The 17,258-nt window shown below is 44.6% G+C and overlaps 1 protein-coding gene across 1 annotated transcript; it reads right to left on the minus strand.

The window, feature by feature from the left end:
* Positions 1-276: 276 nt before the first annotated feature.
* On the minus strand, positions 277-17,031 carry LOC129819661 (kelch-like protein 31). Its single transcript, XM_055876112.1, has 6 exons — positions 16,885-17,031; positions 5,607-6,376; positions 5,060-5,406; positions 4,403-4,702; positions 3,765-3,940; positions 277-3,636 (listed from the first exon to the last, which is right to left on the minus strand). Exons 2-6 carry the CDS (start codon positions 6,046-6,048, stop codon positions 2,856-2,858), a joined length of 2,046 nt encoding a protein of 681 aa, XP_055732087.1. The 5' UTR covers positions 6,049-6,376; positions 16,885-17,031; the 3' UTR covers positions 277-2,855.
* Between the last annotated feature and the right edge of the window lie 227 nt (positions 17,032-17,258).

The raw sequence follows: 17,258 nt of genomic DNA on the forward strand, positions 1-17,258 counted from the left end.
GGTCCTGGGGACCCAAACGGTTGCACGTTTTGTTTTTGCCCTAGCCTGAGTCCACTAAAGGTTGAAGTGAGTTGTTGCTAGGGCAAAAACTAAAATATGCACACTACAGCATCCCCAGGACCAGCATTTGCAAATACTGGTTTCCAATGGTTTATGCCACTTGATCTGAGTTTCCCAGCTAAATAGGACAAAATGGCCAAACATGGTTATAATTTCTTGATGTGGCAGCTTGTGTATACGTTACGTGTGAGGTTAATTTAAATGAGACAATCACCATTTAGATCCAATTGGTTTTATTCAGTGAAACCACAGGGTTAGAGCCTCAGTCACCTCTGGACACAGACAGCACAATTTCCCCCCCTGTGCCAGCCTCCGCTCACCCCGGTAAGAGCAAAATCCAGGGATTTCTCCATTCAAATTAGCCTCATTAACATCAAATTGTAATGGTTGAGTCCTCAGCCCTTTTAGTCAGCCACAGCCCCTAAGTCTGCCTTGGCAGGCAGGTCTTCCCATCTGAGTTTCACTGATTCCATACCCTGGTAGCTTGTCACCTGGATGGAGATGGCTGAGGACACTGATCGAACACAAACACGTGAGCAGGAGCTGAAATCCGTGGCCTAACTACAAAACATGACCTGAATCAAATCTCTAAAAAGAAACCCATTTAATTTTCTAATATTACCAAAAAGGTCTGCTTTATTGTTTTGTCTTTGGTAGATGGGGATTCTGAGGCCTATGAATCTGTCTGGGTCATAGTTTGCCAGGCCATGGTCTTGCTCATACATTCTCTACCTGTTTGTCAGTGGATGACATTGTAAAGTTACTTTGACCTATAAAGTTGTCTCGAGCAGTCATTGCAACTCTTGTATTACATTGCACTTAAATTAACAGTATTTAAACATGTTTTTTAACTTTTCTTTTGAGCTAAACTACTTAAGACAAATATTTTAATGGGAAGAATTTTTAAAGTTTTGCTGAAAATTGTATTGCAATATTTGTCAAAAGCTTGTATGTCTCCATTTCTAACACCCAAACACACATCAATCACTCTAGTATGTACATTTGCACGCACATACACACAAACACATTTGCGTAATCATATCACAGTTCCACCTTGCTAACTGCAATACATATTTTACACATACCGCAAATGGATTGTCATTTTCACATTCATCAACCATAGGTTGATGCCTTCGGAAAGTATTCAGACACCCCCATTTTCTAAAATAGATTAAATAAAAAATCCTCAGCAATCTACACACAATACCCCATAATTACAAAGTGAAAACAGGTTTTTAGAAATTTTAGCAAATGTATCAAACCTATAAAACAGATACCTTATTTACATAAGTATTCATACCCTTTGCTATGAGACTCGGGAGCTCAGGTGCATCCTTTTTCCATTGACCATACTTAATGTTTCTACAACTTGATTGGAGTCCACCTGTGGTAAATTCAATTGATTGGACATTATTTGGGAAGGCACACACCTGTCTATATAAGGTCCCACAGTTGGCAGTGCATGTCAGAACAAAAACCAAGCTATGAGGTCGAAGGAACTGTCTGTAGAGCTCCGAGACAGGATTGTGTCGAGGCACAGACCTGGGGGAAGGGTACCAAAAAAATGTCTGCTGCATTGAAGGTCCCCAAGAACACAGTGGCCTCCATCATTTTTAAATTGAAGACGATTGGAACCACCAAGACTCTTCCTAGAGCTGGGCACCAGGCCAAACTGAGTAATAGGGAGAGAAGGGCCTTGGTCAGGGAGGTGACCAAGAACCCGATGGTCACCCTGACAGAGATCTAGAGTTCCTCTGTGGATATGAGAGAACCTTCCAGAAGGACAAGCATCTTTGCAGCACTCCACCAATCAGGCCATTCTAGAGGTGCTCTTCCTCAGTAAAAGTCACATGATAGCACGCTTGGAGTTTGCCAAAAGGCACCTAAAGACTCTCAGACCATGAGAAACAAAATCCTCTGTTCTGATGAAACCAAGATTGACCTATTTGGCCTGAATGCCAAGCATCACTTCTGGAGGAAACCTGGCACCATGCTTACGCTGAAGCATGTTGGAGGCAGCAACATGCTGTGGGGATGTTTTTCAGCTGCAGGGACTGGGAGACTAGTCAGGATTAAGTCAGCAAAGATGAAGTCAGCAAAGATGAATGGAGCAAAGTACAGAGAGATCCTTGATGAAAACCTGCTCCAGAGCACCGAGGACACAGGCTGAGGCAATGGTTCACCTTCCAACAGCACAACGACCCTAAGCACACAGCCAAGACAATGCAGGAGTGGCTTTGGGACAAGTCTCTGAATGTCCTTGAGTGGCCCAGCCAGAGCCCGATCGAGACCTGAAAATAGCTGTGCAGCAACGCTCCCCATCCAACCAGACAGAGCTTGAGAGGATCTGCAAAGAAGAATGGGAGAAACTCCCCAAATACAGGTGTGCCAAGCTTGTAGCGTCATACCCAAGAAGACTCGGGGCTGTAATCACTGCCAAAGGTGCTTCAACAAAGTACTGAGTAAAGGGTCTGAACACTTATGTAAATCTGATATTTCATTTTTTTTTTTTTTTATAAATTAGCAACATTTTTATTTTTTTATAAATTAGCAAAAATGTCTAAAATCCTTTTTTTGCTTTGTCATTATGGGGTATTGTGTGTAGATTGATGATAACAAAAATGTAATCAATTTTAGAATAAGTGAATAGTTATCCCTTCCATCTTTCCTGTTGACGGCTCTGCTTCTCTATCTACAGCTCTCTGTTCCTACCTCTCCTCAACTTTTTGCTCTCTGTCACTCCTCCCTTCTATCATCCTCCCTTCGCTCTCTTCACCTCTCTTTTTCTATATCTCTCAGGCAGTGATGGGCTGTGGGACCACATGGCTCTTTCTCTGTGGCTGCTCCTCCTTGGTTGCTGGAGTGTTGTGGTGTTGTTGCCTGCGGGGGGTGTGGCGGGGTGGGAGGGTCAGGGCGCAGCAGGATACACCCACAGTGGCCTCGGGCAGATCCTCCCCCATGGACCAGCTGTCGGTTGCCGGGGTGTACTTCTGCACGGCCGCCTTGTAGCGCTTCTCGGCCTCGTTCCAGCCACCCATCAGGTACAGCTGTTCCCCGAGGGGCGACAGGCCTGCCGTGCTCACGCCCAGGGGCAGGGGGGAGGCCCGGCTCCACTCACCGTTCTCTGGGGAGAACACCTCCATGGACAGGACGTCCACACGGTCTCCGCTGGGGCCCAGCTGGCTACCACCCACCACATACACCTTCCCTCCCAGGGTGGAGGAGCAGTGCCATCCTCGGGGGCTCGCCAGGCTGGCCTTCTCACTCCATGTGTCCGTCTCAACGTTGTAGCAGGCCACGGAGCGCGAGTAGGCGCAGTTGATGTAGCCGCCGGTCACCAGGATGTCTCCGGAGGGCAGCACGGCACTGGCGTGGCAGCAACGTGGCACCTCCATGGGCGTCTTGAGCTGCCAGGTGTTGGAGGAGGGCAGGTAGCTCTCGGTGGTGGCCAGGAGGCCCTCCACGTTGCGGCCGCCAATGGCATACAGGCGCCCGCCAGTGGACACCAGGCTGAAGTGGGTACGGCGCTGGCGCATGCTAGCCAGATGCAGCCAGGTGTTGAAGCGAGGGTCGTACCTGAGGAGCAAGAGATGGACAGTGATTTGTCTAAAGTGAAATTAAATCTACCCATAATCAAGGAACAGTCAAGTATGCCACATAATACTGGCTCATTATATTTACAGTATGATACATTTAAGGTGTACCTGCTGAGGGTGCTGACAGCGTGCTTGGCCTGGTTGCGTGCATCGTTCTGGTCCTCCCCTCCGGCCACGTACAGGAAGCCGTCCATCACAGCCACACACTGGTTGAAGCTCTTAGCGGGCAGCTGGGACAGGTGGCGCCAGGTAGCCACACCGTCACGTGGGTCTCTCCACAGCACCTGGAAGGGAAGCAACGTCAACAACTTAGCACTTCTCATTTTGGATAATACTGTTGAATCACGGATAATACTGTTGAATCACGGGTAATACTGTTGAATCATGGATAATACTGTTGAATTACGGGTAATACTGTTGAATCACGGGTAATACTGTTGAATCACGGTTAATACTGTTGAATCACGGGTAATACTGTTGAATCACGGATAATACTGTTGAATCACGGGTAATACTGTTGAATCACGGATAATACTGTTGAATCACGGATAATACTGTTGAATCACGGATAATACTGTTGAATCATGGGTAATACTGTTGAATCACGGGTAATACTGTTGAATCATGGATAATACTGTTGAATCATGGTGATTGGTGGAGCAGAGGTATTCTAAAATGTTGGTTGACTTCATCATGCGTTTGACCTCTGCCTACTGTTTAGCCCACCACCAGACCCCCACACTCACCACTCTACTCAGTGCGCGCTCGGTGACGGAGGGACGCCCCCCAACAGTCAGAAGGGTGGCCTGTCCGCCACGCACCTGCGTGCGGCGAGACTGCAGTGTGTTCTGCTGGTGGGGCAGCAGGTGGTAGTTCATGGCGTCCACCAGCAGGCGGTGGCAGTGAGGGTCCATCATCATTCTCGCCACGGGCTGGATCTCGCTGACCAGCTCACTGGCAGGGATGGTCTCGAAGCGCACGTGGGACAGCAGTTCGGCGGCGTGCACCTGACGCTTGGGGTCGAAGTCCAGCCATTTCATGGCCAACTGTGGTTGAATGAAACCAGATCTATACTTATAATTCTGTTTGTTTTATAAATACCGCTCCCTCTCTGCCTCCTTGCTATGTCTCTCATCTCTACTGGTATTGTGTATTAATAACTATACATACAGTGAGTTATACTGACTGAGTATTTCTATTCATAGTAGGATGTCACATAGTCTGGCAAGTGTCTGTGTACTAAGGTCATGTGGCTATATCATGTCCTTAACAGCTGGTCTGAGGCTGGATTTAGGTTGAGCTCAAAATGGCTGCAGTTGGGGGTAGGGAACGAGGAGACCTGATCCTAGGTCAGTTATTACAGGCAGAAAAAGTAGGGTTAAAGCATGGTGAGCGGAGCTGACCTGGAAGGCGGTGACTTCAGATGGCAGCAGCAGGCTGTCCTCCTGGAGGAAGGCTGTGATCTGTTCCAGGGTCAGCTGGTTGAACAGGGGCGTCTCCGTGAACGCGACAAAGTTCTCCAGCACAAAGCGGCGGGCTGCATCGCGCACGGGAATCAGGCCGTAGGCAGTGGCGATGTTCCACACGTACACGCACGTCAGCACGTTCATCTCGGCCAGCAGGAAGTCCATGCACATCTGGAGCAACTGGGGGATCTGGAGGGTGGCAGCAGCTGACACAGTGCAGCCGATGGTGTACAGGGACATGTGGACGCGGCCCAGGTAGGCAAATGTGATCACATTGGCCAGGCCTGGGAATAAGTGGACAACATCATCGCTTTATTCATGTGTTTTTGTCTATTAATGCAGACTTTGAGAAATATTTGGACTGAACACAGTCCTGAAGTTCCCAAACAAGACTCTTGCTGCTGCCTCTAATAGATAATATATAGATTATAGATACCTCTAATAGATAGCAGCTATATGTCAGGCGGGTTAGTGTGAAACCTACCGAGGGGGGAGAGTGAAGGTAACTCTAGACGCTTCATTTCGGGGTCCTTGGCCAGGATCTCCCTGAAGTACCGGCTGACGGAAGAAATGACCAGCTTGTGCACGTCGAAGGCCTTGGTCTTACAGGCCAGCTCCAGGTCGGTGAGGAATCGCTCCTGGCGCATGCGGCTCAGCTCCTCCAGCAGGGCATTTCCGTGGAGGGGGCGGGTCACTTCACAGCCCAGGCCCAGGCCCTTCTCTCCGGGCTTGATGACGGGAGGGGGCAGGGGGAGGTTGAAATGGTTAAGCTGTACGATGTCCAGTGCGGCCCTCTCCTCGATCTTCTTCACACCTTCCACCACCACCACTCCTCCTGCCATCTGTGTGGTGACAGTGGTTACCTGGGAGACGACTGGCTCCGTGGTAATCTTCTTTGTACGATTGGCCTTCTTCTTGGGGGCCATGGTGACGGTTACTGTGACAGTATGGTTTAAAAGGTTTTGGTTCTTGAGTGCTGACTGAAGCACTGAGGGATGAGGACTCTTACTCACTTGCTGACGGACCAACTAATCAACAAACTGACAAAACGGACTCTTTACTGACTGTGATAAGGTGGACTTTCTTTACTGACGAACACAACCACTGAAACACTGAAGAACAGACAGACAGATTAGACTGGCTGGTGGGTTAACTATGTATTCCTACTGCTGACAGAAGGGGATCGAAGAGGACAGATTGACAGACACGGTGTGTAGGTGGGTTGGTTGGTTTCAGTGAGACAGCACACAGGACCTGAAAAAAAAGAAGAGAAAAGGCACTAAGTATCACAGAGAAAAAGACCATGGCAACACAATAACAACATACTGTATACTCTTTAAAAAAGAGAGGGATGTGATTGACAGGTGCGGGTGTTTGGGGGGGAGGGGGGGGGGGCTTCCGGCTTCCAGAAATCCAGCGTCAGGTTCATGGTTTATAGCAGCCCGATGTGCTTGTATTCATACTCACACACCAACTCCCAGTGTATTTCAGCAGCAGAACAAATGGGAATCTAATTCATGTTTTAAATGACCCTATAGAACAACTTGAGAAATACGAGGGGAGTTTTCCTGAGGTAAGTTTAGTCACTCTATGTAAGGCTCTGCTTAAATTAGCCAACTTCTCTTAGAACCGTAGATTGTTGTACTACTAAGCACATTTGAAAAATATGACTGTCTATTTATATTCCCTTAGTTACCTCTGACTGTTTTAGTAGTTTTGAATTTGAAATTCTGTATAAAAGTTGGTTGTACATACCGTGTATACATGTTTCTAACAAAAAAAATGGAAACTCAATTTCAAAGTGTCTCACTCATCACAGCAAATTAAGCAACACATACCTGGAAAAATACACACATCCCGCTAGCTCAAAACATCCAAATCAAATGTATTTAGAAAGCTATTTTTATTTACATCAGCAGATGTCACAAAGTACTTATACAGAAACCCACCCTAAAACCCCAAATAGCAAGCAATGCAGATATAGAAGCATGGTGGCTAGGAAAAAACTCACTAGAAACGTAAGAACATAGGAAGAAACCTAGAGAGGAACCAGGCTCTGAGGGGTGGCCAGTCCTCTTCTGGCTGTGCTGGGTGGAGATTATGGCACATTCAATCACAGACACACAAGATATGCTCATGTCACCTAAAAACACACTAAGGGCAAAGCAAGCATGACAGCGTCCCTGTTGCTTGAATTATTACCCAGTATACCCCCTCTCTGATTCCTCATCATACCCTCCCAGTGATTTGACTCACTACACCAAAATAACCTTAATTTAGCACTTATCACTTTGTAAACAAAATACAGAAGGACAAGCTGTGGCTGTGGCCTTCATCGACATAAAACTCTGATCTCTATGGTGGCCTTGCCTCCCTGTTACAGGATACAGTCCAGGCCCAGTTACCATTGACACCTGAGCAATTCACCCCATTCACTCTGACAACAGGACAGGCAGGAACAAATACAATCACTTTAGTGACTGTAACAGATCCTTTGTGTTCAGAGGCAATCCAAAAAGGATCACAGGCAATTAAAAGGATCATAGGGGGAACAATGCAATCATGACTCGCCCTTTGATTACAAAGGTACGGGATCATTATCATCAACATTAAAGGACCAAAACCTGGAAATGCTTCTGCTACTCTTATTTTTTTAAACTCTTATTATCTATCCTGATGCCTAGTCACATGCCTTACCCTGCCTTCATGTACATATCTACCTCAAATACCTCGTACTTCTGCACAATGATCTGGTACTGCTACTCGCTGTATAAAGCTTAATTCTTGTGTATTTTATTCCCTGTGTTATTAATATTTTTAACTATGCATTTTTGGGAAAGGGGTTGTAAGTTTGTATTTCACAGTAAAGTCTACAACTTTTGTATTCGGCGCATGTGACAAATAAAATGTAACGTCATTTGATTTGTTGTGATGGAATTGACCTCTGACTGTTCTACTCTGGGCAAAGAGTCTCATTTTGATTCATGCCTCTTAGTTATTTTTTTCTCCCATTAAACTGCTGAGAAATATTACAATGTATGTAAAAAGCAGGTTGACTTTCTGTTTCTATTTGTACATGTTTGTGTGAAAGGACATTTTGCTCTCTCTCAAAAACCAAATCAGATGTTTCACTCCATGCTGCTGATGTTCACAATATACAGAATATATTTCCATGGTTCGAGCCAGAGTATACCAGTATGTCAGAGTCCACCACGTGTGTTATGAAAAGACATACATATCTCTCAGCCAACGCTATTTATGTCCAGACTGTTGTTTAAAGATCGCCCGCAGAAACAGTGGATATATGGGTCACCTTGACCTATTAAAATGGTGTACATCTCCTCAATGTACTATGATATATTTAGTACCAGTTTTAAGTGACAGGCTTAGGCATTTCATTTAATAAATAGATGTGGTGCTATTGTTGGTTCCCTTGATGACGTCTGATTTTGTGATATTGTTGTGTCTATTTGCCATGGGGCGCAAAGCATGGGGGATGACACAGCAGCTGTGACTCCCACCAACCTTGGTTCCTGATATTTGTGAGGGTTATGTGCTATGTGAAGGTTCTTTTCATTTGATGTCATCCCATCACATAGGGATGACATCAAGCTACACCGGTAGAATTTTGCTGAATATTCTAAGGCCTTTGTAAATGGCTTCCTTTGGTGGTCAGGTTCTTGCACACCAGAAGAGAAGATCTAAGAAAGTGATCTCAGAGATATCAGGTACTTCCTTAAGCAGCCAAAACTTGCGTCGTTGACGTTTCAAGGTGGATGCTTATCTTCACTTGCACTTTTCTCAATGCCTGGCCGGTGAACAATTTAGGTCAAACTCTCAGGGATCTCTTTCCCCCATCATTCCAATGGCTCTCATCTCTGGACCAGCTATATGTCAGTAACGGTAGGCTATAATTTTGGTATCCAGAACAAATCTTATGTAAGGGGTGGCCTTTCGCCTCAGGCCATCTACTCGATTTTGTAAAGTCTGTTACTACTAGTAGTAGTGGTATAGTACATCACTGGTGACTGCTGTTTCATCTCAATTCTACGCAATTCTACGGTTGCGACATCCTCCTAGGTGGCTCCTCACACCCTCCCTTTGGCCTGTAACTAACTCCAGCTGTGCCAGCTCTCTTTCATATGACACCAGCAACAGCTGCTGTCCTGTCCCCGTCTCCATGTGGGGGAAACACAGCTCAGTCACAGGCATCGCTCACTGGACTGACCGGGGCTATTTTAAAACACAAAGTTCAGAGAAAAATTCTACGAGATAGTTGAGGTCTGAGGCAGAGTTTATTGTTGGGAGGATGTGGTGTCGGCTACTTCTCAAATGTGTATTGGAGTGTGGAGAGCCGGCCCTAACTACTAAGCGATAGCTTGGGGCCCGACCAAAAGAAATCAGGCAGGATCTCAACTTACTGTTGAGAGTTAGAATAGTTGAACACACAAGGTGCAATTTCTAAATTGGATTGTGCATCAGCAGTTTTTCTCTTGTTATGTCAGAAACTGACAGTCACTCAATTGGCCCATGTCAGCCACAATTGTTTAGATTGGTAAATTAGTCTAGCCAGCTATCTGAACTTGTAGTAATCATGGTCGAATTACTGACCGAGCACACTAGGGGTCATGTAAAAATGTTCTTCATCTGCCAATCTGGACTCGTGCCTCAAGATTGCAAAGACTTGGCTTTACTTTTTCAATTGAAAGTATTTTTCCCACATTTAGTTACGTAACAGCCTTATTCTAAAATTGATTAAATAAATAAAAATCCTCATCAATCTACACACAATACCCCATAATGACAAAGCGAAAACAGAAATACCTTATTGTCACGAATCCCTCCAGAACTTTCATTACGCACACCTGTCGCCTATTCCCACTGATTAGTACTTGTATGTACTGTCTCCTGAATCATTTACACCAGCGTGACACTTATTTACATACCAGTCAAAAGTTTGAACCCACCTATTCATTAAAGGATTTTTCTTTCTTTTTTATATTTTCTACATTGTAGAATAATAGTGAAGACATGAACACTCTGAAATAACACATATGGAATCATAATGTAACCAAAAAAGTGTCAGAAGATTTTAGATTCTTCAAAGTAGCCACCCTTTGCCTTGATAACAGCTTTGCACACCCTTGGTATTCTCTCAACCAGCTTCACCTGGAGTGCTTTTCCAACAGTCTTGAAGGAGTTCCCACACATGCTGAGCACTTGTTGGCTGCTTTTCCTTCACTCTGCGGTCCAACTCATCCCAAACATTTAAATTGGGTTGAGGTCAGGTTATTCATGCAGTCTTCTCTGAACAGTTGATGTTGAGATGTGTCTGTTACTTGAACTCTGTGAAGCATTTATTTGGGCTGCAATCTGAGGTGCAGTTAACTCTAGTGAACTTATCCTCTGCAACACAGGTAACTCTGGGTCTTCCTTTCCTGTGGCGGTCCTCATGAGTGCCAGTTTCCTCATAGCGCTTGATGGTTTTTGCGACTGCACTTGAAGATTTTTTTTTGGATCGAATGACCTTCATGTTTTAAAGTAATGATGGACTGTCATTTCTCTTTGTTTATTTGAGCTGTCCTTGCTGTAATATGGACTTGGTCTTTTACAAAATAAAATCTTCTGTATACCACCCCTACCTTGTCATAACACAACTGATTGGCTTAAACACATTAAGAAGGAAATAAATTCCACAAATTAACATGGCACACTTGTTAATTGAAATGCATCCTCATGAAGCTGGTTGAGAAAATGCCAAGGATGTGCAAAACTGTCATCAAGGCAAAGGGTGGCAACTTTGAATAATCTCAAATATATTTTGATTTGTTTAACAAGTTTTTGGTTACTACATGATTCCATATGTGTTATTTCATAGTTTTGATGTGTTCACTATTATTGTACAATGTAGAAAATAGTAAAAAATAAAGAAAAACCCTTGAATGAGAATTGAAATTGAGCTTAGGTGCATCCTGTTTCCATTGATCATCCTTGAGATGTTTCTACAACTTGATTGGAGTCTGCTTGTGGTAAATTCAATTGATTGGACATGATTTGGAAAGGCACACACCTGTCTATATAAGGTCCCACAACTAACAGTGCATGTCAGAGCATACACAAGGCCATGAAGTCGAAGGAATTGTCCATAGAGCTCCAAGACAGGATTGTGTCGAGGCACAGATCTGGGGAAGGGTACCAAAAAATGTCTGCAGCATTGAAGGTCCCCAAGAACACAGTGGCCTCCATCATTCTCAAATGGAAGAAGTTTGGAACCACCAAGACTCTTCGTAAAGCTGTCCGCCTGGCCAAACTGAGCAATCTGGGAGAAGGGCCATGGTCAGGGAGGTGACCAAGAACACGATGGTCACTCTGACAGAGTTCCTCGGTGGAGAAGAGAGAACCTCCCAGAAGGACAATCATCTCTGCAGCATTTCACCAATCATGTCATGCCTGCTCCCGCTCCCCCTCTCTGGCGCCAGGCGGCCCATCATTACGCACACCGTTACGCGCAACAGCGCTTCTTGCTTCTCGTCTCCCAGCGTCTGTCCTCATAAATCAGGCCTTTGTGGTAGAGTGGCCAGACAGATTCCACTCCTCAGTAAAAGGCACATGACAGCCAGCTTGGAGTTTTACCAAAGGCACCTAAAGGAGTCTCAGATCATGAGAAACAAGATTCTCTGGTCTGATGAAACCAAGATTGAACTCTTTGGCCTGAATGCCAAGCGTCAAGTCTGGAGGAAACCTGTTACCATCCTTACGGTGTGTGCATTCTTTTGCTACAGGTCACAGTGTGGATTATGCAGAAGCATGATGGGTTTAGTTTGGCAAAGCTGTACTTAGTTATCCTCACACATATTGCCTCCCCATAACTTTTTAAAATGTTATTTCACCATTTGGTTGCATCTGCATGTTCATTTGAGAGGCGAAGCGGGCCATATCGGAGCAAGCCAACATTCTCTGCCTTGTCCGATGTACTGTACATCGTGTTCAACTGTAATCCTTGTGTGGTTAGGTAGGTTCAACCTAAAATGTATTGTTCCTCTATCGTATTGAAGTCCAGGTATCTTGATATGTATCGAATTGTCTTGAAAGGGAAAGATGCACATCCCTATTGACATGTATGGTTTTTATTTTGTATATATGCAATGCCACCGTCATATTGAAACACCAGCACACCATTCTTACAGTATGTCTCGCTCATCGTGTCACGTAAATCTCGTCAATGTGTTATAGTTGCACATAGGATTTCATAACGGTTTTGTTTTCTTAAAATATAGCCTATATTTCTTATTGTCCTCTTACTGTTTAGGGGTCTACTTCTTGTTACTTTGTTAGCACTTAGCTCAGAGTAGCCTACGGGTTTGTTTACTTATATAATAATAAAGTCAGACACGCAGTGTATACTCTAATCATTTAATGCACATGCATCAAACTCATTCCACGGAGGGCTGAGTGTCTGCGTGTTTTCGGCCTAACCCCTGGCCTAGTGTCTGCAGGTTTTAGTTTTTTCCTTTCAATTAAGATGTAGACAACCAGGTATAATAAGTACAAGGAAGGAGTGAAAACCCACAGACACTCAGCCTTCCATGGAATGAGTTTGCCACGTGCTCTAGGCCCTCCATGGAATGAGTTTACCACGTGCTCTAGGCCCTCCATGGAATGAGTTTGCCACGTGCACTAGGCCCTCAATGGAAGGAGTTTACCACGTGCTCTAGACCCTCCATGGAATGAGTTTGCCATGTGCTCTAGGCCCTCCATGGAATGAGTTTACCACGTGCTCTAGGCCCTCCATGGAATGAGTTTGCCACGTGCTCTTGGCCCTCAATGGAAGGAGTTTGCCACGTGCACTAGGCCCTCAATGGAATGAGTTTACCACGTGCTCTAGACCACCCATGGAATGAGTTTACCACGTGCACTAGGCCCTCAATGGAATGAGTTTACCACGTGCTCTAGGCCCTCCATGGAATGAGTTTGCCACGTGCTCTTGGCCCTCCATGGAATGAGTTTGCCACGTGCTCTAGACCACCCATGGAATGAGTTTACCACGTGCACTAGGCCCTCAATGGAAGGAGTTTACCACGTGCTCTAGACCCTCCATGGAATGAGTTTGCCACGTGCTCTAGGCCCTCCATGGAATGAGTTTGCCACGTGCTCTAGGCCCTCCATGGAATGAGTTTGCCACGTGCTCTAGGCCCCCCATGGAATGAGTTTGCCATGTGCACTAGGCCCTCCATGGAATGAGTTTGCCATGTGCACTAGGCCCTCCATGGAATGAGTTTGACACCCCTGATTAAATGGAAAGAACCTACATTACAGCACCTTTTTCAAGGAGGGTTGAGGAACCCACATTGGCTGCTTTTACACAGGCAGCCCATTTCTGATTATTTTCCTACTAATTTGTCTTTTGCCCAATTATTGTTTATGGCTATAGTTCAGAATTGGGCACCTGTGTAAAAACAGCCATAGTGCTGAACCTTGGTTAATTCTATTACCCTAAATGGCTGGAAGTATACAGAAATGTATTACTTTATTTTTGTAGGTCAGCATCTCAATTTGGGGGGGGGGGGGGGGGGGGGGCATATCTACTCATTGTATTTGTTTTCTAAAGTGTCAAACACCTGCTATACGATAGCAGATCACTGAGACGTGACTTGTTCATACAGGTTTTACAACTAAATATTTTGGTCTGGTATCTGCCAGGAGGGACGATGATAGTTTTCTTTTGGATAGCCTGTAATGTCTCTTCCCTTTATACAAGGAAGCAAAATCTATTTGCTCAAATATTTCACTGTCATTTTCTGTTATCAACCTACGGATTAAGCATATGGCCATACATGACATCAAGGATTTGTTTTCTCCTTGGCAATATTCTGGCGACAAACTTGGAAGACACACTTGAGTCTTCAGTTCCACATTACGACAGTAGAGCTCAACCAAGTGACAAATGACAGCAAAAACAGATGCTTTTGGAGAAATTGCAGCACCATGGGTTAGTTATATAAATCTTTGGTAGTTCATTTGGCTTTACCACAAATTAGCATTGCATATATTTGCAGTGCTGCCATTTACTTTCCACTCAAGGTTTGCTCCAGCAGAGACTACCACGGTGCTGTAGGCTTTTGGTAATGTGAGAGGCTGTGTGTAAAGTTATAAGCTAGCTAGTTGTGGAACAAACCAGTTGTGCTAGCTAGCTAGTGCAGCCTATCATGTGATACACGGAATGGCAGATTGCTAGCTCAATACATTTGTTATCAAAAGTAACTAGTGGAGATGTGAAACAGTTGTTTATACTTTGGCTAAAACCTAGCATTTATATTATTTTTTTTAGCTTTACAAACAATCTAAAACTGCACACCTCTGAAAACAAGCCACCTCGACCAACTAACAGCTAATTATAATAGCTAGCTAGCTAAAACAATGATGAGGGAGGGTGTGAGCTCAGCCATCCACACAAAGAGACGTTTTTCACACTGTGAGCATTTTTACAACATGTGGTCACAATCACAACACAATCAGAGCGATTGGAAAATATTTCACGCTGGGAAGATTTTTACATGTCACAGGCCACGTGCCCAGGGCCCCTGACCTCCAGGGAGTCCCAATTGATTTTGTTTGCCACTCTTACTCAGATATCATATTAACATAGCATAAGTCGGGGCAAAATGTGTAGAATTGCAGAACATTTTCTTTAAAACTGCAAAATGTTATCTATGCCGCATGGCAAAATGTGTAGAATTGCAGGAAATCAGCTGTTAAACTGCAAATAATTTTCTCCGCCCCATGGCACAATGAGTAGAATTCTCTCCACACAATGGGAAAATGTTTAGAATAGCAGCAAACATGCTTAAAACTGCAAATTGTTCTCTATGTTCCATGGAAAAAATGTGTAGACTTGCAGGAAATTAACTCTAAAGCATAGGGCCCCCAAAAGGCTAGGGCTTGCTCTGGGACTGTGCCTAAACCTCATACTGAAAATGTGTCTTTGTTGAAGATGAGAGTCAAAATTATAAGGCAAGAAGGATCATAATATGAAGGAAAGATTAACTACCAGATCCTATGAAAAAGATCAAATGGTTTATTGAACTAGGCAAGTCAGTTAAGAAAAAATCCTCATTTACAATGACGGCCTAGGAACAACTGTCTTGTTCAGTGGCAAAACGATAGATTTTTACCTTGTCAGGTCGGGGATTTGATCTAAAAACCTTTTGGTTACTGGCCAAACGCTCTAACCACTAGGCTACCTGCCTTCCCTCTGTTAGCAACCCTTCAGTTACTGAAAGGGGGTATCATCGGATGGGGCCACAGTGTCTCCTGACACCTCCCGTCTCAGCCTCCAGTATTTATGCTGCAGTAGTTTATGTGTCGGGGGGCTAGGGTCAGTTTGTTATATTTTGAGTACTTCTCCTGTCTTATCCAGTGTCCTGTGTGAATTTAAGTATGCTCTCTCATTCTCTCTAATTCTCTCTTTCTTTCTCTCGGAGGACCTGAGCCCTAGGACCATGCCTCAGGACTACCTGGCATGATGACTCCTTGCTGTTCCCAGTCCACCTGGCCGTGCTGTTGCTCCAGTTTCAACTGTTCTGCCTGCGGCTATGGAACCCTGACCTGTTCACCGGACGTGCTACCTGTCCCAGACCTGCTGTTTTCAACTCTCTAGAGACAGCAGGAGCGGTAGAGATACTCTTAATGATCGGCTATGAAAAGCCAACTGACATTTACTCCTGAGGTGCTGACTTGCTGCACCCTCGACAACTACTGTGATTATTATTATTTGACCATGCTGGTCATTTATGAACATTTGAACATCTTGGCCATGTTCTGTTATAATCTCCACCCGGCACAGCCAGAAGAGGACTGGCTACCCCTCATAGCCTGGTTCCTCTCTCATTTTCTTCCTAGGTTTTGGCCTTTCTAGGGAGTTTTTCCTAGCCACCGTGCTTTTACACCTGCATTGCTTGCTGTTTGGGGTTTTAGGCTGGGTTTCTGTACAGCACTTCAGATATCAGCTGATGTAAGAAGGGCTATATAAATAAATTTGATTTGATACAATGCTCAAACCACTATGCCGCCCCTGCCGTTTTGGTTAGGAACCTAGAACAGTTTATGACGCTAAGGCAAAAGGAGGAAAAAAATTAAAAGGGGGCATGAACGTCTGGAAAAATAGCAGAGATGGAATAAAAGTCGGCGGGAATGATATTGGAACATGGCCAAGGTAGCTGATTATGTGACACCGTGACAAAACACATCTCTGTGCGGTACACAATGCCATCATGTGTCTGACTCCCACCTCCCCAGTGTCAAAATTCCTTTGCGTATCTCCAGAGATTATTTATAGATGTTGAGGTTAGAGCTGGAATGAGTTAGCCCCCCAAGTAGGCTATCACTTGTATGCATCCTAATATCAATTTGGCCTCGCATTAAATGTGTTTGAGCTGTGAGTGTTCGTGAAAGAAAATGCAACTTCAGATTCTACATAGTACCTAGTTGAGGCTAAAATGAATGTGTTTACATCCACTTTAGGTGATTAAATGTTTGAAAATGTACTTATTTGGGTATTTCTTGAATGACGTCTGCACACTTTGTATTTTGTGTTACTGGCAATGGTTAAATTGTACAGTTCTGGTGATATACAAGAGTGCAGCAGTTCAACTTCAGCATATTACATATAAATGCTTTATGATTAGGCTGCCTCATCAAGTTGGATAAATCATGACTCAAATTACATGCAAATAATTATGAAAAATTCAGTCAATATGCTTTACCTCTCTCTCTCTCCACTTCCTTATCTTTCCTCGTTTCTCTCTTGGCTTTCTTTCGCTTTGTTGATTTTCGCTCACAGGTTACTCTCTCTTCCTCTTTCCCCCCGTCCTCTGTCTGTCTGTCAGTGGACTGTGGTTCAGTGTTTGAGTGATTCAGGGTCCAACCAAGTCTATGAAATGAGACACCCTCCCTCCCTAATTTCTAGCTCCCACCACCTACAACTCCAAATATAGGCACCCCCTCCCTCCCCACCAAAAATACTCCATATGTGGCCAGCCCCCTGCTATCCTGCCCCCTTCAGTCACTCGGCTGGGCAGACAGGAGATGGGCTATTTGCTCTCTGTATGCCAGTATGATGTGCTCAAGTTTCTGTGTT

This window comes from Salvelinus fontinalis, chromosome 22 (assembly GCF_029448725.1).
Source record: "Salvelinus fontinalis isolate EN_2023a chromosome 22, ASM2944872v1, whole genome shotgun sequence".
NCBI lineage: Eukaryota > Metazoa > Chordata > Actinopteri > Salmoniformes > Salmonidae > Salvelinus > Salvelinus fontinalis.